This window comes from Pan paniscus, chromosome 18 (genome assembly GCF_029289425.2).
Source record: "Pan paniscus chromosome 18, NHGRI_mPanPan1-v2.0_pri, whole genome shotgun sequence".
Classification (NCBI taxonomy): domain Eukaryota; kingdom Metazoa; phylum Chordata; class Mammalia; order Primates; family Hominidae; genus Pan; species Pan paniscus.
The window spans coordinates 50,206,331-50,229,577 of record NC_073267.2 but is presented as its reverse complement, the minus strand read 5'-3'; the positions used below and the strand labels follow the sequence as shown (position 1 = coordinate 50,229,577).

At 48.6% G+C, this 23,247-nt stretch overlaps 1 protein-coding gene and 1 pseudogene across 1 annotated transcript in view; both read left to right on the top strand.

Moving 5' to 3' along the window:
- The first annotated feature begins 9,906 nt into the window (after nt 1–9,906).
- LOC117978868 (immunoglobulin heavy variable 3-15-like) lies at nt 9,907–10,487 on the top strand (annotated as a pseudogene).
- Nucleotides 10,488–11,704: 1,217 nt separating this feature from the next.
- The window catches only part of LOC117978485 (rho GTPase-activating protein 23-like), a 32,797-nt gene continuing 21,254 nt past the window's right edge, over nt 11,705–23,247 (top strand). The window contains exons 1-7 of the mRNA XM_063598084.1: nt 11,705–11,993; nt 12,218–12,329; nt 12,541–12,598; nt 14,549–14,692; nt 20,299–20,616; nt 22,155–22,216; nt 22,481–22,611. Of these exons, the coding sequence (XP_063454154.1) occupies nt 11,705–11,993; nt 12,218–12,329; nt 12,541–12,598; nt 14,549–14,692; nt 20,299–20,616; nt 22,155–22,216; nt 22,481–22,611 (1,114 nt within the window). The remainder of the gene's footprint in view (nt 11,994–12,217; nt 12,330–12,540; nt 12,599–14,548; nt 14,693–20,298; nt 20,617–22,154; nt 22,217–22,480; nt 22,612–23,247) is intronic.

Below are 23,247 nucleotides of genomic sequence, written 5' to 3'. Positions count from 1 at the left end.
TCACATTGTGTGATAAAAGACACACAATAGACATAACTTCATGGTCGGATATCACAAAATGCTGTTAAAAGATGTGGTAAAAAGGCAACTTTAAATTTTTAGTCATTGGAGTGTGTATAACACAAAAATCATTTTCAATATTTTGTAACACATGCATGCAATAGGACAAAGGTTTGTGATGAGGGTAAAATCTCAAAAGTGTGAATCTTCCAGCTACCAAGTCATAGGGTAATAACTGATGTGTGCTGAGGGAGGAAACCATCATGCCATAGTGCTAATGGTATAACCCTTGGTGACGAGAGTTCAATATTTTATTGAAGTTTTCATAATTTTTATTTGAAGATGCCATTTTTCAACATATTCAGATGATTGTGAGTGCCATTGATTCTGTATCATATGAACAATGGCAATACCTTCCATGTTTACATAATATTAAAAACCACGTTAAGACTGAATATTTGGTGTAATGGTGCATCACATTATTCTAGCTTCCATACTAGTTGTTTTATTTGTTTGTTTTCTCCTTTGTTGGCATTTGGTTTCAAATTCATATGTCAGGTCTCTATAACGTAGGAATTATTTATTTATTTATTTATTTATTTTCAGTCTCTGCTGAATGTCTTTTTTTTTTTATTATACTTTAAGTTTTAGGGTACATGTGCACATTGTGCAGGTTAGTTACATATGTATACATGTGCCATGCTGGTGCACTGCACCCACTAACTCGTCATCTAGCATTAGGTATATCTCCCAATGCTATCCCTCCTGCCTCCCCCCACCCCACCACAGTGCCCAGAGTGTGATATTCCCCTTCCTGTGTCCATGTGATCTCATTGTTCAATTCCCACCTATGAGTGAGAATATGCGGTGTTTGCTTTTTTGTTCTTGCGATAGTTTACTCAGAATGATGATTTCCAATTGCATCCATGTCCCTACAAAGGACATGAACTCATCATTTTTTATGGCTGCATAGTATTCCATGGTGTATATGTGCCATATTTTCTTAATCCAGTCTATCATTGTTGGACATTTTGGTTGGTTCCAAGTCTTTGCTATTGTGACTAATGCCACAATAAACATACGTGTGCATGTGTCTTTATAGCAGCATGATTTATAGTCCTTTGGGTATATACCCAGTAATGGGATGGCTGGGTCAAATGGTATTTCCAGTTCTAGATCCCTGAGGAATCACCACACTGACTTCCACAATGGTTGAACTAGTTTACAGTCCCACCAACAGTGTAAAAGTGTTCCTATTTCTCCATATCCTCTCCAGCACCTGTTGTTTCCTGACTTTTTAATGATTGCCATTCTAACTGGTGTGAGATGGTATCTCATTGTGGTTTTGATTTGCATTTCTCTGATGGCCAGTGATGGTGAGCATTTTTTCATGTGTTTTTTTGGCTGCATAAATGTCTTCTTTTGAGAAGTGTCTGTTCATGTCCTTTGCCCACTTTTTGATGGGGTTGTTTGTTTTTATCTTGTAAATTTGTTTGAGTTCATTGTAGATTCTGGATATTAGCCCTTTGTCAGATGAGTAGGTTGTGAAAATTTTCTCCCATTTTGTAGATTGCCTGTTCACTCTGATGGTAGTTTCTTTTGCTGTGCAGAAGCTCTTTAGTTTAATTAGATCCCATTTGTCAATTTTGGCTTTTGTTGCCATTGCTTTTGGTGTTTTAGACATGAAGTCCTTGCCCATGCCTATGTCCTGAATGTTAATGCCTAGGTTTTCTTCTAGGGTTTTTATGGTTTTAGGTCTAATGTTTAAATCTTTAATCCATCTTGAATTGATTTTTTATAAGGTGTAAGGAAGGGATCCAGTTTCAGCTTTCTACATATGGCTAGCCAGTTTTCCGAGCACCATTTATTAAATAGGGAATCCTTTCCCCATTGCTTGTTTTTCTCAGGTTTGTCAAAGATCAGATAGTTGTAGATATGCGGCATTATTTCTGAGGGCTCTGTTCTGTTCCATTGATCTATATCTCTGTTTTGGTACCAGTACCATGCTGTTTTGGTTACTGTAGCCTTGTACTATAGTTTGAAGTAAGGTAGCGTGATGCCTCCAGCTTTGTTCTTTTGGCTTAGGATTGCCTTGGCAATGCGGGCTCTTTTTTGGTTCCATATGAACTTTAAAGTAGTTTTTTCCAATTCTGTAAAGAAAGTCATTGGTAGCTTGATGGGGATGGCATTGAATCTGTAAATTACCTTGGGCAGTATGGCCATTTTCACGATATTGATTCTTCCTACCCATGAGCATGGAATGTTCTTCCATTTGCTTGTATCCTCTTTTATTTCCTTGAGCAGTGGTTTGTAGTTCTCCTAGAAGAGGTCCTTCACATCCCTTGTAAGTTGGATTCCTAGGTATTTTATTCTCTTTGAAGCAATTGTGAATGGGAGTTCACTCATGATTTGGCTCTCTGTTTGTCTGTTGTTGGTGTATAAGAATGCTTGTGATTTTTGTACATTGATTTTGTATCCTGAGACTTTGCTGAAGTTGCTTATCAGCTTAAGGAGATTTTGGGCTGAGACAATGGGGTTTTCTAGATATACAATCATGTCGTCTGCAAACAGGGACAATTTGACTTCCTCTTTTCCTAATTGAATACCCTTTATTTCCTTCTCCTGCCTAATTGCCCTGGCCAGAACTTCCAACACTATGTTGAATAGGAGTGGTGAGAGAGGACATCCCTGTCTTGTACCAGTTTTCAAAGGGAATGCTTCCAGTTTTTGCCCATTCAGTATGATATTGGCTGTGGGTTTGTCATAAATAGCTCTTATTATTTTGAAATACATCCCATCAATACCTAATTTATTGAGAGTTTTTAGCATGAAGGGTTGTTGAATTTTGTCAAAGGCCTTTTCTGCATCTATTGAGATAATCATGTGGTTTTTGTCTTTGGCTCTGTTTATATTCTGGATTACATTTATTGATTTGCATATGTTGAACCAGCCTTGCATCCCAGGGATGAAGCCCACTTGATCATGGTGGATAAGCTTTTTGATGTGCTGCTGGATTCGTTTTGCCAGTATTTTATTGAGGATTTTTGCATCAATGTTCATCAAGGATATTGGTCTCAAATTCTCTTTTTTGGTTGTGTCTCTGCCCGGCTTTGGTATCAGAATGATGCTGGCCTCATAAAATGAGTTAGGGAGGATTCCCTCTTTTTCTATTGATTGAAATAGTTTCAGAAGGAATGGTACCAGTTCCTTCTTGTACCTCTGGTAGAATTCGGCTGTGAATCCATCTGGTCCTGGACTCTTTTTGGTTGGTAAACTATTGATTATTGCCACAATTTCAGATCCTGTTATTGGTCTATTCAGAGATTCAACTTCTTCCTGGTTTAGTCTTGGGAGAGTGTATGTGTCGAGGAATTTATCCATTTCTTCTAGATTTTCTAGTTTATTTGTGTAGAGGTGTTTGTAGTATTCTCTGATGGTAGTTTGTATTTCTGTTGGATCAGTGGTGATATCCCCTTTATCATTTTTTATTGTGTCTATTTGATTCTTCGCTCTTTTTTTCTTTATTAGTCTTGCTAGCGGTCTATCAATTTTGTTCATCCTTTCAAAAAACCAGCTCCTGGATTCATTAATTTTTTGAAGGGTTTTTTGTGTCTCTATTTCCTTCAGTTCTGCTCTGGTTTTAGTTATTTCTTGCCTTCTGCTAGCTTTTGAAAGTTTTTGCTCTTGCTTTTCTAGTTCTTTTTGTGATGTCAGAGTGTCAATTTTGTATCTTTCCTGCTTTTTCTTGTGGGCATTTAGTGCTATAAATTTCCCTCTACACACTGCTTTGAATGCATCCCAGAGATTCTGGTATGTTGTGTCTTTGTTCTCATTGGTTTCAAAGAACATCTTTATTTCTGCCTTCATTTCGTTATGTACCCAGTAGTCATTCAGGAGCAGGTTGTTCAGTTTCCATGTAGTTGAGTAGTTTTGAGTGAGATTCTTAATCCTGAATTCTAGTTTGATTGCACTGTGGTCTGAGAGATAGTTTGTTATAATTTCTGTTCTTTTACATTTGCTGAGGAGAGCTTTACTTCCAAGTATGTGGTCAATTTTGGAATAGGTGTGGTGTGGTGCTGAAAAAAACATATATTCTGTTGATGTGGGGTGGAGAGTTCTGTAGATGTCTATTAGGTCCGCTTGGTGCAGAGCTGAGTTCAATTCCTGGGTATCCTTGTTGACTTTCTGTCTCATTGATCTGTCTAATGTTGACAGTGGGGTGTTAAAGTCTCCCATTATTAATGTGTGGGAGTCTAAGTCTCTTTTTAGGTCACTCAGGACTTGCTTTATGAATCTGGGTGCTCCTGTATTGGGTGCATATATATTTAGGATAGTTAGCTCTTCTTGTTGAATTGATCCCTTTACCATTATGTAATGGCCTTCTTTGTCTCTTTTGATCTTTGTTGGTTTAAAGTCTGTTTTATCAGAGACTAGGATTGCAACTCCTGCCATTTTTTGTTTTCCATTTGCTTGGTAGATCTTCCTCCATCCTTTTATTTTGAGCCTATGTGTGTCTCTGCAGGTGAGATGGGTTTCCTTAATACAGCACACTGTTGGGTCTTGACTTTTTATCCAATTTTCCAGTCTGTGTCTTTTCACTGGAGCATTTAGTCCATTTACATTTAAAGTTAATATTGTTATTTGTGAATTTGATCCTGTCATTATGATGTTAGCTGGTGATTTTGCTCATTAGTTGATGCAGTTTCTTCCTAGTCTCGATGGTCTTTACATTTTGGCATGATTTTGCAGTGGCTGGTACCGGTTGTTCCTTTCTATGTTCAGCGCTTCCTTCAGGAGCTCTTTTAGGGCAGGCCTGGTGGTGACAAAATCTTTCAGCATTTGCTTGTCTGTAAAGGATTTTATTTCTCCTTCGCTTATGAAGCTTAGTTTGGCTGGATATGAAATTCTGGGTTGAAAATTCTTTTATTTAAGAATGTTGAATATTGGCCCCCACTCTCTTCTGGCTTGTAGGGTTTCTGCCGAGAGATCCGCTGTTAGTCTGATGGGTTTCCCTTTGAGGGTAACCCGACCTTTCTCTCTGGCTGCCCTTAACATTTTTTCCTTCATTTCAACTTTGGTGAATCTGACAATTATGTGTCTTGGAGTTGCTCTTCTCGAGGAGTATCTTTGTGGCGTTCTCTGTGTTTCCTGAATCTGAACGTTGGCCTGCCTTGCTAGATTGGGGAAGTTCTCCTGGATAATATCCTGCAGAGTGTTTTCCAACTTGGTTCCATTCTTCCCATCACTTTCAGGTACACCAATCAGACGTAGATTTGGTCTTTTCACATAGTACCATATTTCTTGGAGGCTTTGCTCATTTCTTTTTATTCTTTTTTCTCTAAACTCCCCTTCTCGCTTCATTTCATTCATTTCATGTTCCATCACTGATACCCTTTCTTCCAGTTGATTGCATCGGCTCCTGAGGCTTCTGCATTCTTCACCTAGTTCTCGAGCCTTGGTTTTCAGCTCCATCAGTTCCTTTAAGCACTTCTCTGTATTGGTTATTCTAGTTATACATTCTTCTAAATTTTCTTCAAAGTTTTCAACTTCTTTGCCTTTGGTTTGAATGTCCTCCCATAGCTCAGAGTAATTTGATCGTCTGAAGCCTTCTTCTCTCAGCTCGTCAAAGTCATTCTCCATCCAGCTTTGTTCCGTTGCTGATGAGGAACTGCATTCCTTTGGAGGAGGAGAGGCACTCTGCATTTTAGAGTTTCCAGTTTTTCTGTTCTGTTTTTTCCCCATCTTTGTGGTTTTATCTACTTTTGGTCTTTGATGATGGTGATGTACAGATGGGTTTTTGGTGTGGATGTCCTTTCTGTTTGTTAGTTTTCCTTCTAACAGACAGGACCCTCAGCTGCAGGTCTGTTGGAATACCCTGCCGTGTGAGGTGTCAGTCTGCCCCTGCTGGGGGGTGCCTCCCAGTTAGGCTGCTTGGGGGTCAGGGGTCAGGGACCCACTTGAGGAGGCAGTCTGCCCATTCTCAGATCTCCAGCTGCGTGCTGGGAGAACCACTGCTCTCTTCAAAGCAGTCAGACAGGGACATTTAAGTCTGCAGAGGTTACTGCTGTCTTTTTGTTTGTCTGTGCCCTGCCCCCAGAGGTGGAGCCTACAGAGGCAGGCAGGCCTCCTTGAGCTGTGGTGTGCTCCACCCAGTTCGAGCTTCCAGGCTGCTTTGTTTACCTAATCAAGCCTTGGCAATGGTGGGCGCCCCTCCCCCAGCCTCGCTGCGGCCTTGCAGTTTGATCTCAGACTGCTGTGCTAGCAATCAGCGAGTCTCCGTGGGATAGGACCCTCCGAGCCAGGTGCAGGATATAATCTCGTGGTGCGCCGTTTTTTAAGCCGGTCTGAAAAGCGCAGTATTCGGGTGGGAGTGACCCAATTTTCCAGGTGCGTCCATCACCCCTTTCTTTGACTCGGAAAGGGAACTCCCTGACCCCTTGTGCTTCCCAAGTGAGGCAATGCCTCACCCTGCTTCGGCTCACGCATTGTGCGTGCACCCACTGACCTGCGCCCACTGTCTGGCACTCCCTAGTGAGATGAACCCGGTACCTCAGATGGAAATGCAGAAATCACCCATCTTCTGCATCACTCGCGCTGGGACCTGTAGACCGGAGCTGTTCCTATTCGGCCATCTTGGCTCCTCACTCTATCGGAATTTATTGAAAATGTCTTTTTGTCCATTTTGATGGGGCTTCCAGGAGACATAAGAACCTCCTCTGCTTGCAACACATTTTAAAATTACACACTAATGTGGAACATCTGTATTTAATCCTGGTTTTTAGTTAATTGACAAGCTCTAATAAGAGAAGTAACTTCTCCATTCTTGGCTGATTTTACATCAGGTATAGGAATATACCCTAGGTGAAAGTTTGTACCAGTAATATGATTTATTAAGTAATAACCTCCACCTTTATGATTTAGGTGTTATTCATCAAGAAATAGTGTTAAATCAGGAGTCTCAATGAAAGTATTACTTAAGGGATATACAAAATATGTTGCTAATCTACATAAAACAGATGTGAACACACTCTTAGTATCCAGCCATGTTTCCTGTCAACCACACAGTAACTTTGACTTCACTTGGGACTTGTTCTAATTTTCAAATTAGTTACTTATTAATCTTAATGCTTCTAGATATTATGTGTGACTATTTTAGCAGAGAGTGAAGAAAGACAACCTAGGCTGACTACACAATGAGGAAAATCACAACCTGAGGAAACAGGAAGCCTCTGGAAGTGAGTGGCTCCAGGATTGAATAATTTGACAGCTCATGTGCCCAAGAAGTTTCTTTTCTCAATTTTCCACACTGATGCATCCAGAAAGTCAGCTTCACCCCTCAGGTGACTCCCATCATGCAGTTACATGGTGACAATATTCCCATGGTCACATACATATTTTATATATTGGCTGGAAAAGGGGCAGAGACAGTTCTGCAATTCTCCTCTGAAGGACCAGGAACACCTGAAGAGACCACCTCCCCTGCCCCCATGACTAGAACTGCACCACGTGCCCACATGGACACTCATCCCTGATGGGAATAATAAGACTCCATTGATGAGGCCAACTATTTTAGCATATAAATTAGTAAAGACTGATATAAAGGTTTCAACAACTAATTGAAGTCTGTTCTTCTATGTCCACCAAAGACTACAGATGCTCCAGTGATATCTTGTTTTTCTTTGCTGTGTGACTGTGTCTCTTCTCCTTGTTCCATCCTCCAGAGAATCTCTTTCAGCTCCCACAGGTGCATTCCTCTGTTATATGTAACTGACAATTGATAAATTAGTGGAAGCCCTTACACTGAAGGAAGAGTCTCTGACCTCATCTCGGTCCATATTCCTAGAAAGGCATTGTGTCCGTAAGTCTGGGTGTGACCTTCTGAGTGTTCCTGACCCTCCTCCAGATGAGATGCTCATCTGTGTGTTCTTGTCCCTTCCACTGGGGTACAGCCCCCCTGTTTCCCCCAGGTGTTCCCTCCCACAGCTCCAGTGTTCCCCATCAGTGTCATCACCTCCCAGATCTGCTGCGCCTGCCCTGCAGACTGAAGCTCTGATTCCATAAGAAAGAGAGTTATGTCTCAACAGAACTTCGTGGCAGTGACCTCTGTTCCCATCTCAATTCCTGAGGAGTTGCACCAGTGCACCTAGGGTACTGGTTTTGGTGGTTCCCCTGCAAAGTAATTTTTAGTTCTGTAGTGGATATAAGGGAGTCGAGTCTGAATGCCTTTCAAAAATGGGGGCTCTTGTTCTCTCCCAGACAGACACTTTGGGAAAGGAAGATTTTGTGACTGCCCCTTTTTTGGGGAAAGGGATTCAAGAGGATAGAAAGGCTCTTCAGTATGTGGTCCCTTAGAATTTCAAACTACAACAAGCTAACCATATTTAATTTCCAGCAATCCCATATATATTTGTATTTTTATCTTTAACAGCCTATATTTCATACACCAGACTCTGCCTTAGGTAATCTCATATGCTGACTTTGTTACTCTCTACAAGAACTTCCTTCTTGTTAAATTTAAGATTTTTTTTTAACTTCAGTTATCCTAAGCATTCAGAAATTTGCAAAATTTCATCTTGACTGTTTATCTGTTATTATTGATGTAGTTGTAAGAAAAAAAGAAAATATAATCCTCATTTATGTACATTTTCAAGTTGAGTAGTAGATTTTTAGTACTACCAGAGTAATAAAATAATTTGAACATTGTTAAGCTGCTTAACAGAAAATCAAATTATGTTAAATGTGTTCAATGGAATACTACACAACATTTATAATAAATAATTGTCTGATACATGCAACAAGAAGGTAAAATATCTAAGTATTTTTGCTGAGTGAAATAAACCAGACAAATGAGAAGATTTACCATATAATTTCATTTATATAAATTCTGGAAAATAAAAACTGAACTTAAGCAATATAACAACAAGGTAAAATATCTAAGTATTGATGTTCAGGAAAATAAAGCAAACGAGAATATGTACTATGTTATTCCATTTTAATACATTCTGATAAATTAAATTGAATCTACAGCAATATAAAGAAGATCAGAATTTACCATTTGGGGAAATGGTAGAAGAAGGGAAGAGGAAAGGAGGCGGAATATGGAAGAATGAGAGGGAAATTTTGAGAATTTTCTGGTTCACCTTGATAACTAGGATGGTTACATCAGGTTTATCAATTGTACACTTTAAATATGTGAAGTTTATTATCAGTAAACTGAAATTTATAAAATTTATTACCAGCAAACAAATGAAACTTGCACAAGAAGTAAGTGATATAAAGATAGAAAAAATATTAAATTTCAGAAACATCTAATAATTTATCTTCGTGAACCCTAGTTCTCACCATATTTTTAGGTGAATTCTAGAATGCAGCAAAATTACACATGTTCTCAATACAGAAAGTGGGTTTCACAAACCACACTAGGCATGCCCAGCTCTGTCCTGGAGTTGGGTTAGGGAGTAATATAGGGCCAGTGGATGAGGAGCTCAGGCCCAGATACTGGAGCTCACTAACCTCAGGTATGAGCACTTAGATGCATACAAAGCCCCTCCACGTATGGGTTTACTTCGCCATCTGTAAATAGAGAAACCATTGACCCCTAAAAATATGATTTACACAAATATGTAAAAATGTAAGAGAGTGATTAGTGCAAAGTGTTTATCACAGCACAATTTCCTAATAAGACAGCAAGTTTTCCAAACACCATCATTGTCATCAGATTCTTGCAGGGCATCATTACCTTATCTGGGCACTGCCCTCTGCTCAGGCGTCCCACCCCAGAGCTTGCTATATAGTAGGTGACATGCAAATAGGGCCCTCCCTCTCCTGATGAAAACCAGCCCAGTCCTGACCCTGCAGCTCTGGGAGAGGAGCCCCAGCCTTGGGATTCCCAAGTATTTTCATTCAGTGATCAGGACTGAACACACAGGAATCACCATGGAGTTTGTGCTGAGCTGGGTTTTCCTTGCTGCTATTTTAAAAGGTGATTTATGGAGAGCTAGAGAGATTGAGTGTGAGTGGACATGAGTGAGAGAAACAGTGGAAATGTGTGGCAGTTTCTGACCTTAGTGTCTCTGTGTTTGCAGGTGTCCAGTGTGAGGTGCAGCTGGTGGAGTCTGCGGGAGGCCTTGGTACAGCCTGGGGGGTCCCTTAGACTCTCCTGTGCAGCCTCTGGATTCACTTTCAGTAACGCCTGGATGACCTGGGTCTGCCAGGCTCCAGGGAAGGGGCTGGAGTGGGTTGGCTGTATTAAAAGCAAAGCTAATGGTGGGACAACAGACTACGCTGCACCTGTGAAAGGCAGATTCACCATCTCAAGAGATGATTCAAAAAACATGCTGTATCTGCAAATGAACAGCCTGAAAACCGAGGACACGGCCGTGTATTACTGTACCACAGACACAGTGAGGGGAGGTCAGTGTGAGCCCAGACACAAACCTCCCTGCAGGGGCGCGCGGGGCAACCAGGGGGCGCTCGGGACCCACTGAGGACGGGACGGGTCCCAGGAGCAGGTGCCGGGAGAGGTTTCCTTTCTCCTCAGCTGGAAAAGTCACATTTATCTTCGCAGGACTCTGGAGTCTTCTAGGCTGTGATATTTTGTTACTTATATTTATTATGAATTTTATCATTAATATTTAAATTTTAGTAATTATTAACATTCTACATATTATTATATTTTTAAGTATATACTTTCAAGAAATAAACATTCCTAATTGTTTGCACTGATTCTTCCAGAGTTTTATTAACATTTGTTGACATCAGCAACTACATAGCTATAGGGACAAAAATTTATACCCATAGAAAGATGTATAAATACACAGACCAATGCATATATATGTAGGCATTCGTATTAAACATTACAATGAAATGATAAAAAAAGTTTGAAAAAAATCAAACTTAATTAACTACATTATTAACTTTTAATTATTAAATTATTACAGTAATTCATAATTGATTTCCCAGATTTTCAATTGTTTACATCAATTGGTTTCTATTGGTTCATTTAAAATAGTACATTGGTCATTTTAAAGAGCTAAGAGTAAATGTCAAATGTTGTCACAATAAAAGATAAAAATTTGAAACAATGAATGATAATTATATCAGTTATTTCTTAATTATCTTAGTTATTTCATACCGTATTCACAAATCATAACATTGCCCTTTACCATGTACATATAAACAACCATAATTTGTAAATTTGCAATAAAATTTTTATTGTAATTTTTTATATTTATCCCAGATTATAATCTTTTTCTTCACTTCCAGATCTCACTGGATTGTCTCAAGAGCCCCATCCACACCACTGAGCCCTGATGAAAGGCTCTAGGCTGTGGCCGGGAGAGGCAGTCTCTTCTTCCAGAGCACACTCTGTTTGAGGGGGAGATGTCATCTCTGTCCTTGAGGAGCCCCAGCTGATGGGGGAGCTTTTGCCCTTAGGAAGCTCTCAGTCTGATGGGGAAGACGCTGTCCCTGCCCTCAGGAGGCTCTTGGTCTGAGAGGGGAGACATAATTCGTTCTCTCTGAGTGCCCTCAGTCTGATGGAGGAGACACCGTCCCTGCCCTCAGGAGGCTCCCAGTCTGATGGGGGAATATTGGCTCTGTCCTCAGGAGCCCGGTCTAAGGAGGGTGGCTCAGCCCCACTCCCGAGGGTAAGGATTCCATTGCCACAGTCTGGACAGTGGGCCGGTCACACTTGACAGTGGGCATGTTGCCAGCAGGACCCTTTGGGATGTGTCTGAGCCTGGAGGTAAGTGGCACGGGGGCTGGCAAGGCTAGGGTGGAGGCAAGCAGGTTCCGCTGTCTGCCGCCTTCACACCTTTCTCCTTCCACATGCATAGATGAGCCCACCAGCCCCAGCACTGACCTCCAAGCCAAGCATGTCCCTGCCTTTGCTGTGGTCTCCAGTGCCATGAACTCAGCCGCTGTCCTGGGCACCAGCCCATCTTCCCCGACCTTCACCTTCACCCTCGGACAGCATTACTCGCAGGACTGCAGTGAGCGCTCCCCACACCCCCAGCCCCACCCTTTCCCTCGCTGCCCAGTCCCAGGGGTCTCTGTTGGGTCTGCTGCTTGATGTCTGGCCTCTTCCTCTGGTTTCTGCTTCTCCTGGGGCACCTTGGGAGAGTCACCTCCTGCCCCTGCCTAGAAGGGAGGGCTCTGAGAAGCCCCTGACCTGCTGCCCCGCTGACCCTGAGGCCCAATGCGGGCGGCTTTGCAGGCAGCATCAAGGCTGGCCGCCGCTCCTCCTACCTGCTGGCCATCACCACAGAGCGCTCCAAGTCCTGCGATGATGGACTCAACACCTTCCGCGACGAGGGCCAGGTTCTGTGGTGAGACCCTGTCTGGACATGGGGTGGGGTGGCCACAGCCACCCTGGCCAGCTGCTCTGGGGCAGGGCTTTTGGCCCTGGGGGTCCTCTATGCATGGGACAGTGTGCCTCCCCTGCTGGAAGGCTTCTGGGCTTGGGGTTTGGTGGGTGACGAGATAGTGAGATCCCAGCTTTGCTGCCCACATCCCTCACCCTCGACCCTCGCTTCCCAGGCACCTGCCAAACCGCGTACCCAGCCTGCCGTTGCTCCGGAGCTTCTTCACAGATGGGGTGAGCTGCAAGTGTGTGTGCGTGCGCAGGAGTGAGGGTGTGGGGAGAGAGGGTGTCAGGGAGGTGGGGCCACAGCCTCGGCATGGGGGTTCCTGCTCCAGCTCCTGCCTTCCCCCTCCTCCCTGCACCCCTCACCCTTGTGTCCACCGCGGGACCGGCCCTCTGCTGTGGGCCCCGACATCCCTGAATGACACCATGCAGCCCCACCCCGGGGCCCCCGTCTGGACTGCCTCTTTCCAGACCCATCCCCCATAGCCACACGACTCACTTCTCCACTGTCTTCGCGGCTTTTTAGGTCTTCCCTCAAATTCCAGCCTCCGCTCCTGACATTTCACGCCTCCCTTCGCTACTCTGTTTACCTCCTCAGCACGCCTCATGCACAATTGATGTTTCCCTTCCTCCCTGCCTGGCTCCCCAGCTAGAATAGAAGCTCCCCGAGCTTATATTTGGGGCTTCGTTTGTTTCCTTCACTACCCTCAGTCAGTATTTGCATCACGTCTTGTCTTCATGGGATGGGGTCAGGGTGGACACTGGAAAGGTGTGGCCTGGACACAGGGTTGAGATTGGTGGACAGGTGGAGTTCCCAGCCTCAGGACCTGGGGAGGCAAGATCAGGCCTGTGATAGCCCTGGCTGTTTGTTTGTTTTGAGACAGAGTCTCACTCTATTGCCCAGTCTGGAGTGCAGTGGCATGATCTTGGCTCACTGCAACGTCCACCTCCTGGGTTCAAGCTATTGTCCTGCCTCAGCCTCCCAAGCAGCTGGGATTACAGGCGTGTGCCACCACGCCTGGGTAATTTTTGTATTTTTAATAGAGACTGGGTTTCACCATGTTGGCCAGACTGGTCTTGAACTCCTGACCTCAGGTGATCCACCCACCTCGGCCTCCCAAAGTGCTGGGATTACAGGCGTGAGCCACCGCACCTGGCCTCAAGTGATCTTCTTGCTTCGGCCTCCCAAAATGCTGGGATTACAGGCATAAGCCATCACACCTGGGCATATTGTTGTTTTTAAAATCATATATATATTTTCCATGCACGATTTTTCTTTTTTTTTTTTTGAGATGGAGTCTCACTCTATTGCCCAGGCTGGAGTGCAGTGGCACGATCTCAGCTCACTGCAACCTCCATCTCCTGGGTTCAACCGATTCTCATGCCTCAGCCTCCCGAGTAGCTGGGATTATAGGCATGCGCCACCACACCTGGCTAATTTTTGTGTTTTTAGTAGAGATGGGGTTTCACCATGTTGGCCAGGCTGATCTTGAACTCCTGACCTCAAGTGATCTGCCTGTCTCAGCCTCCCAAAGTGCTGGGATTACAGGCATGAGCCACCGTGCCCGCCCCACCTTTCCCTGGCTGTTTTTGATTCTAGATGGACTGGAAAAGCCATCTTGATGTCAAGCGCTCTGTCTCATTGGTTGGTTGAACACCCCGGTGATATTGGCACCTAGCTTATTTCTTATCACTTCTTCTGCTTATTTAACTCTCCCTTGACTGGCGCCCTCTGGCTGGAGTCCTGTTGACACTGTCACTTCCTCTGTTTAACGCCTCATGGACATGACTACCTGCTCCACTCACTCAGCCTTTGTTGATGTTCCCACTTCCCCTGTTTATTTAACTCCTCGTTGACACGATCACTTCCTCCATTTCCTTAATTCTTCTAAGTCTATAAAGTTACGGGAGGCTCCGAATTGGCTCCTCTAGCGTGGTGAGGCGTGTGGTCTGCTGACAGGTCATAGCCTTTCCTCCTTTCTGGCTTCTCCTTCACGTATGTCTCATGACCTCAACACAAGTGGTCCAGAGAGGACAAGCAATGCCCATGAGGTCGCACGGCACATCGGGGTGTAGCACAGACATATATCAGGACTGTGCGGCCACAAGTGGTCCATGGGGTTCCTGAGATGCTGGCGTTGTGGGAGCCACCCTAAATTGTCCTCTGTTGTCTCCCTGCAGTCCTTGGATAGCTGGGGCACCTCTGAAGATGCTGACGCTCCTTCTAAGCGACACTCAACCTCTGACCTCTCAGATGCGACCTTCAGCGATATCAGGAGAGAAGGCTGGTTGTATTATAAGCAGAACCTCACCAAGAAGGGGAAGGTAAGATGGGTGGAGGAATGAGGTGGAAGCTGGCTCTAGCAGAACCCTCCAGCCTCTCCTAGGCCTACCCTGACAGCCTCTGGAGCCAGAGAGAACCAGTGTAGGTTGTTGCATGAAGGATGGAGGTTAGATGCTAGGAAGAACTTCCTGGCAGGGAGATTTAAAGAACTTATGTAAAAGAAGTTAAAAAGAGAGGTGGATTTTGCTGTGGGATGGATCTGATCGAGTCGTGCTTGGAATTCTGGCAAAACCACCCCACAGTGGCCCTGGCTTGACAGGCTATCCTGAAGATGGCCGCTGGGGCTCATGGAAAACAAGGAGCAAGGCCGGGGTGATTTCCGTAGGAGAGTTAAGGCCCAAGAAGATGCAGGCAAGCCATCAAAGGGCTTAGTGTTCATCCTAAGGGCAACCAAAAGCTCTCGGGGGCTCTTGCCAAGGGAGTTACAGCTTTAAAATATTCATTTGGCTCCCTGGGAGTGAGTTAGGGAGGGGCCACGCTGGAAGCGAGAAGACCAGTTAGAGCCACCGTGGAGATCCAGGTGAGAGGCAAAGGGGGCTTCGGGGAGTACTTGGGGAGGGCCTGGGAGGGAACCAGCAGGACTCTGAGAGAAGGGCAGAGCCCCTGGATCCATGGGGTGCAAATCCTGGCCCCAGGCTGCGCTGTGGGCTGGAGAAGTGGGAGGAGAGACCACTGCCTTCCCTCCCGGCAATTAGGATGAACCCAGGTTTGACTCTTGACTACATCACTCATTGCTCTGAGAGCCTGGGTGACTCACCTGGCCATGACTCAGTGTCCTCATCTGTAAATGGAGCTAACAGTAATCCCTAGCTCATAAGCCTATTGCTAAGGATTAAATGAGATGATCTAAGTAAAGGGTTTACTCAGTGCCCGGCACTTGAAGCTGCTGTACTTCTGCTTACTGCTATTTGTTTTCTTTTTTTGAGATGGAGTCTCACTCTGTCGCCCAGACTGGAGGGCAGTGGCGCGATCTCGGCTCACTACAACCTCTACCTCCTGGGTTCAAGCAATTCTCCAGCCTCAGCCTCCTGGGTAGATGGGACTACAGGCACTCACCACCAAACCCCATTAAATTTTTTTTTTTTTTGTATTTTTTTTAGTAGAGACGGAGTTTCACCATGTTGGTCAGGCTGGTCTCAAACTCCTGACCTCAAATGATCTGCCTGCCTTGGCCTCCCAAAGTGCTGGGATTACAGGCATGAGCCACTGTGCCCAGCCCACTTACTGCTATTTGAATTTTCTGCCCTGCCTTCTGGGGTCTTGGGGGTCCCTGGAAAGAACATAAGCTTTGAAGCAGACAGACTTTGAGTTCCTATCCAGCCACATATCAAGCACATGGCTTTGGGCACCCCACTGACCTTCCCCGAGCCTCACTTTCTGATCTGTACGATGGGAACAATGTTATCCTACCTCAAGGGCTGCTGTGGATTAAGTGAGGGTGAAGTCAAGGCGGGACTGATGCGCCTCCGTGGAGAATGACTAAGGCCTCCCTGCTCGGGAGCCTCTGTGGAGGTTCTGGGGAGTTAGTGGTGAGGGAGCCAGGGCAGCCCTGCCCTCCTGGGGCTCCTGTTGCTCCTGTTGAGCAGAGAGAACGCATGTGGCATCATGGTTCCAAGTGCACAGACTGCCGTGACGCCCGGGTGCAGGGGCAGGTGGGCGTGGGTAGGGAGGTATCCAGAGGCTGAGACACGAAAGGATAAGAAGCCACAAAACTGGGAGACAGTGGAGGGGCCTGACAGGGAAGATGTCTCCTTAGAGGGTCCTGGGGAGAGGTGGGGAGAGGTGTGCTGGGAGCCAGGGCGAGAGGTGGAAGATGAGCTGGGGAATTGGGTGCCTGCCCAGAGTGTGGGGCCTTCATACCCAGGAAGAGCCTGTCCAGGGTTTTATTATTTTATTTTATTTTATTTTATTTTATTTTATTTTATTTCATTATCTATTTTTGAGACGGAGTTTCACTCTGTTGCCCAGGCTGGAGTGCAGTGGTACGATCTCAGCTCACTGCAACCTCCGCCCCCCGGGTTCAAGCAATTCTCGAGCCTCAGCCTCCTGGGTAGCTAGGACTACAGGCACCTGCTACCACACCCAGCTAATTTTTGTAGTTTTAGTAGAGACTGGGTTTCACTATGTTGGCCAGGTTGGTCTCGAACTCCTGACCTCAAGTGATCTGCCTGCCTTGGCCTCCCAAAGGGCTTGGATTACAGGCGTGAGCCACCGTGCCCGGCTCTGTCCAGGGTTTTAAATGTGGGCTGGGGCTGGCAGGAGACTGGGGTTATGTCTGTGACTGGAGGAGCCAATCCCATTGCCCTTGTCCAGGTGAATGAGGCTGGGGGCCCCGACCCAATGCAGTGGTGTGGGGCTGGGTGGAGTGGACACTTTAGAGAGAGATTCCATGGGAAGGATGGCCAGGGCTTGCCAGCTGCTGGGAGGTATGGAAGGAGGAGGAGGCAAAAAGGTTCCTGGATTCCTGGCGTGGGCTGAGGGAGGGTGGTGGGTGGTGGGACCCTCCCTGGGCCATGGCACACTGGAGGAGCAGGTTTGGGGAGAGGAAGCCAAGTGGCTCCACTGGGGCTATGTGAGTCTGAGGGCCCTGGGACAGACCCCAGTGGAGATGTCCTGGGGACAGAGGCTCTGAGGGCGTGGTACTAGAGGGAGACCCACCTGGGGACGGCCTTTGTCTGTCAGCACCGACGAGTTACATGTGCCTCTGTGCAGAGGCTCGAAGGAAGAAGGCAAGAGACCTGGCTGAGCCTTGAGAGAAGTGGGGGGGCCGGGGAGGCCAACAGAGACCAAAAAGAGCCAGCAAGTTGGCAGCGACCCGTGGGGTGGGAGCCATGAGGCAAGGAGGGACCAGCCACGTGCACTGTGCGAGGAGAGCCGCATGTGGGCCAGCCCTTCCAGTCTAACGTGTGAGCCACATGAAGGGTCCTTGTGAGGGTGGCTGGCTCCTCCTGCCAGGGAGCCTGACCCTCAGCTCCTGGGGGCCCTGAGCCCAGTTCAGGGACAGGAGCTGTCCCCTTCCTGCTCACTGGCCAGTTCTGGAGGACCAGGCCTCCACTCCCTTGCTGGCCAAAACCCGATGTCACTTGTTCCTTTGGTGCCGTGGCCTGGACGTTAGAGGAGAGTCTTCAAGTCAGCCTCAGGCCCTTGGTCCACCCAGGCCGTGGGCACCCTCTCTGTGCTCCCTCCCAGCCCCAGCCTCTTTCAGAGACACGGACTGTCAGGCAGAGGAGGGAAAGGGACAGTGACTTGTCCCCGCAGCCTCAGCCCCAGCATGGGAGCTGCATGCAGCCTTGGTGACCAACTCCCTCACTCATTTACCAGCCGGAGACACTGAGGCCTGGGAGTGCAGTTGACTTGTCCTAGGTCATGCCGCTGGTTTAGCCTCAGAGAGGTGCCCTTGTCACCACCTCACTGTCACATTAAAATTCTCCCTGGAGGGCTCTGCTGTTTCCTACTCTGAATGTCCCTGTCCCCCTCCAGCAGTTCTGTGATGAGCAGGGCTCACAGCTCAGGATCCACATGATGGGAGGCCAGATGTGGGCTGTGCCCATCTGCCAGCCACGGGATCTCTTTGTCTGGTTTGTTCGGAGAGCTGAGGCCTGTGCTGGATGTGGAGCCACCAGCCAGCAGAGAGGAGCTCTTGGTCTGATGGGAGATGGAGCTCCTGCCCTCAGGGTGCTCCAAGGATCATTAATTCATTTATTCAGCAAATATTGATGAGCGCTTGCATGCTGCTGTAGGCCCTGGGATATGGAAATGAGAGGACAGATAAGCTCCCTGTCCCCAGGACAGCCTGAGGCTGCAGTAAGTTCTTGGAAAGGATCAAGCTGATCAGAAGCGGGAGCTGCATTGAGGGAAAAATATGGCCAGAGAAGGCCTCGCTGAGGAGGTGACATTGGTGATGCTGGAGTTCAGATCTGAAGGGGAAGAAGGAAGCAGCCACATATAGAAGTGAGGGAGGGGGGCTTAGGCAGAAGGAACAGCAAGCGGAGAGGCCCTGAGAAAAGAAAGGCTTGTCTCGCTCACATGCAAGGGCCCCCTGGCTTGACATAGTGAGAAAGGTGTGAAGATGAATTTGGAGAAAGGCAGGGACAGACCACAGGAGACTTTAGATTTGATTCTGAGGGCGATGGGATCTCTTGAGAGGATGCTGAGCAGGGGAGAGATGTGATCTCCTTTTCATTCTAACATGATCGCTGCAGCTGCTGCTGGAGAATGGATGCAGGAGCAAGAGTAGAGACTGGGAAGGTCTGTGCATCCTCCAAGCAAGAGGCGTTGATGGCATGGAAAGATGTCTTTCCTCTGGCAGGAAAGACAGAGACAGGGGATGTTTTGGAGGCAGAACAGTTGTGACTTCCTGATGGATGGGATGTCAAGGGTGAGGAAAAGGGAGGAGTCAAGGGCAGCTCCCAGGTTTCTGGACAACTGGATGGATTGACTGGGCTGGAAAAGATGGGGGTAGAGAGTGGAGAAGAGGTTTGATGGTAAGAAATCACATGGCCTGGCAAGTATTGTGCAAAGTGCCCATGGGACCTGCAAATGAAGACACTGAGCAGGGTGGGGGTGCCGGGCTGTGGCTGGGGGAGATGCTGGGCTCGGGAATGGCCATCAGCAGATGGACCTGGTTTAAAGGCACGGCACAGGTGACATCCTTGAGGGAGGTGTGCAGGGAGAGGAGAGGAGGGGAGAGTCAGGACAAAGTTCTGGAGCTCCGCTTCCTTTAGGGCGGGGTCTGTTACCCTCCGCTCTGCTGACATTTTGAGCCAGATAATTCCTTGTTGGGGGAGGCCGTCCTGTGCATTGCGCAATGTTTAGCCACATCCCTCAGATGCCATAGCACACCCTCCAGCTCCCTCCACACAAATGTCCCGTGGGGACGAGTCTCCTGGCTGTTTAACTACAGGTGTAGAGGGTGGGGGAGGGGAAGTAGAGAAGACGAGGAAGGAGCCAGTGGCATTAGGAAGAAAGCCGGGAACGTGGGGTCTCAGGTGCCGAGATGGGGTCTGGAGAGGGAAGGAGGGGCTGGCTGTGTCAGATGCCGCCAAGGGGTTAAGGCAAGTTGGGGAGAAGCAGCCATTGGCTTTGGCCACATGGCGGTTCTGGGTGTCCCTGAGAGGAGCTTCTGGGCAAGTGGAGTCTTGGGTGGGCGGCAGGAAAGTGGGGAGAACAACCCTCTAAGAGTGCGGACAGCTTCTGAGCAGGTTTGCTGGGATGAGGGGCAGCCTGGGGAGGGGCATGGGCTGGGAATGGCTTCCCGAGGATTTCATGTACGGAGGGCCATGCTGGGTGTCTGAGCATTGCCACCCCTTGGTGAGTGTTGATGCTGGTGTTTAGAGGGGGAGAGGGTTGTGGTCTGCTGGCGGGCTTTAGGGTGATGGGTAGGGGTGTCTAGGCAGGCGATGGACTGAGAAAGCATTGGTGGGCTGTGGGCAGGAGGCTGCCCAGGTCTAGCCGGGTGGAGCAGGGGGCTCCTGGTAGGCAGTGTGGGGTCCATCCCCCGGCTGTCCTCTGTCTGCTACTGTGAGAGCAGTGGGCAGAACTGACCTCTCACCACTCTTGTTTCCCCCAACCCCGTGTCTCCCTGCAGAAAGCGGGCAGCGGCCTGCGCCAGTGGAAGCGGGTATACGCCGTGCTGCAGGCGCGCTCGCTCTCACTGAGCAAGGAGCGGCGGGAGCCCGGGCCGGCGGCGGTGGGGGCTGCGGCAGCCGGCGCAGGTGAGGACGAGGCGGCGCCCGTCTGCATCGGCTCCTGCCTCGTGGACATCTCCTACAGCGAGACCAAGAGGAGGCACGTGTTCCGGCTGACCACCGCTGACTTCTATGAATATCTCTTTCAGGCTGAGGACTGGGATGACATGCTGGGCTGGATCAGAGTGATCCGGGAGAACAGCAGGGCCGAGGGTGAGGTGAGGGCCCGGCCAGCCCGGCGGCCACAGAGGGCGGGCGGGGTGGCCTCTCACCGGCTGTGGACCTGGGATGTCCGCTCTGAGCCTCACTTCCCTCTGCTAGAAAGGGGGGCTGACAGGAGTGCACCTCGTGATTGTGTCCCCCTAGGTTTCAGGGTGACGAGGGTGCAAGGGCAGGGCTCACGGAGGACCTGGCGTCCTCGGGTGCAGGGACCGGCAGTCACCATCCTGACCCTAATGATGACAGGGATTATTGTGACTGTGTTAGGATCGCCTTGAGCAGGCTCTGATGTGGAGTGGTCAGCTCCAGGCCAGTCTCAGCTTTTCTCAGCAGGCGAGGAAGGCAGGGGCCTCCTATGGAGTGTGTTAGGGCATGAGTGTCCCCGCACCAGAACTGCACTGGGCTGGCCTGTCTGCAGGAGGATGAACACGTTGACCTTGTGAGGAGGCCGAGAGGCTTGGCCTTTGGCCACAGGTGGGCAAGGTTGGAGCCAAGGGCCTCGGCAGGGATTTTGGGAGAATTTTTTTTTTTTTTTTTGAGACAGAGTCTCACTCTGCTGCCCAGGCTGGAGTGCAGTGGCGCGATCTCAGCTCACTGCAATCTCCACCTCCCAGGTTCAAGTGATTCTCCTGCCTTAGCCTCCTGAGTAGCTGAGACAGGTACATGCTACCATGCCTGGCTAATTTTTTTTTAATAGAGACGGGGTTTCACTGTGTTAGCCAGGATGGTCTTGATCTCCTGACCTCGTGATCCTCCCACCTCAGCCTCCCAAAGTGCTGGGATAACAGGTGTGAGCCACTGCGCCCAGCAGAAGAATTTTTTTTTAATGGGGCCCATTGCGGTCAGCCGTAGCTACACTCCAGTGACCTAGGTAGGGATTCCTCCCTGTTTACTTCTTTGGCCAGGAGCCTGCACAGAAGTGCCTTGAGACACCCACAAAAGTCATGTGGGCATCCCAGGCCTGGGGTCTCTGCCAAGAGGGCAGTGGGCCTGGGCCTGCTCTGGCCGTGGGAGGGGGCGCTAGTGCATGGCCTCTTGCTGAGGACACATCCTCTCGCTGACCAGGCTCTGCTCTCCCGGGAACAGCTTTCCCCACTGCAGGGAGGAAGGCACCTGGAATTTGGGCCTCCTCCTCTGGGGGCCTGGCTTGGCTGTCTCCAACAAGGCTTAGTCAGGGGGGTTCCAAGTCACATCACTTTGGCAGTAGCAGTCCCTCCTGGGGCACCTCCTCCATGCCTGCTCAGCATCTGCCAGGACGGTGGCGAGTGCTGCATGATTCTGCACCCAGCCCCGAGCCTTCCCTGTTAGCCCCCCATGTTTATTACAGAGGAGACTGAGGCTCAGAGAGGCTAAGAGGCTTCCCCAAGGCCTCAGCTGGTGAGAGGGTGCTGGGGAGTCCAGGCCTGGTCTTTCTCACTCCAGGGTCTGGGCTGTCCACCTGGCAGGTGGACAAGAGGGGAAGCAGGGCTAGGGATGAACCCAGGGGTGGGCTGGCTGTGGGCACTGACATGATCCACTCTCTCCTCTCCTGCTTCAGGACCCCGGCTGTGCCAACCAAGCTCTGATCAGCAAGAAGCTTAATGATTATCGCAAAGTGAGGTGAGGCGTAGCCCTCGTGGAGCAGTCTCCTCTGTGGGGGTGGTAGGGGGCTGAAGGCAGAGGATGTCTTCCTGGACCACCTCCAGGGCTGCCCTCTGCTGGGGGAAGGGGTATCCAGGGTATCCAGGGTCTCCAGGCTGCAGTTTGGCATGGAGGCATTGCCTCAGGGTGGAGGGGATGTCCCGAGGGGCAGGAGGCCAGGGTGGGTGGCCTGCTTGGCCACTCCAAGTGAAGACCTCTCCTCTCCCCCTTTTTCCTACACAGCCATAGCTCTGGGCCCAAAGCTGATTCCTCCCCCAAAGGCTCTCACAGCCTGGGGGGCCTCAAGTCTGAGTTCCTCAAGCAGAGTGCGGCACGTGGCCTCAGGACTCAGGACCTGCCCGCAGGGAGCAAGGGTAGGAAGGTGGCCACTGAGACAGGGTGGTGTGTTGGGGAAGAGAGCATGGAGAGGGGAGGGCATGTGTGTGTGTTGGGCTGTGTCTGCTCGTGTGTGCCTGACTGTGTGCCAGGGTTACCGGTATGTCTGTCTGCGTGTGCATGCCTGTGAGGGTCTGGGGGCTCTCAGGGTCTTGGGGTGGGAGGGCCTGGAGCCTGATTCCCCTCCCTGACATCCCTGCTGGGTGGTCCTCTAATCTTTGCTGGTGTCTCTGCAGGGATGCGAGGCCCACCCTTTCCAAGAGCAACCTTTCCCATTTCCCTCACCTTTGGCTATTAGAAAGTTCTTACCTGGCTGGGCAAGGTGGCTCACACCTGTAATCCCAGCACTTTGGGAGGCCAAGACAGGCAGATCACCTGAGGTCAGGAGTTCAAGACCAGCCTGACCAACATGGCGAAACCCCAACTCTACTAAAAATACAAAAGGCTGGGCACGGTGGCTCACGCCTGTAATCCCAGCACTTTGGGAGGCCGAGGCAGGTGGATCACAAGGTCAGGAGATTGAGACCATCCTGGCTAACACGGTGAAACCCCATCTCTACTAAAAAACACAAAAAATTAGCTGCGCGTGGTGGCAGGCACCTGTAGTCCCAGCT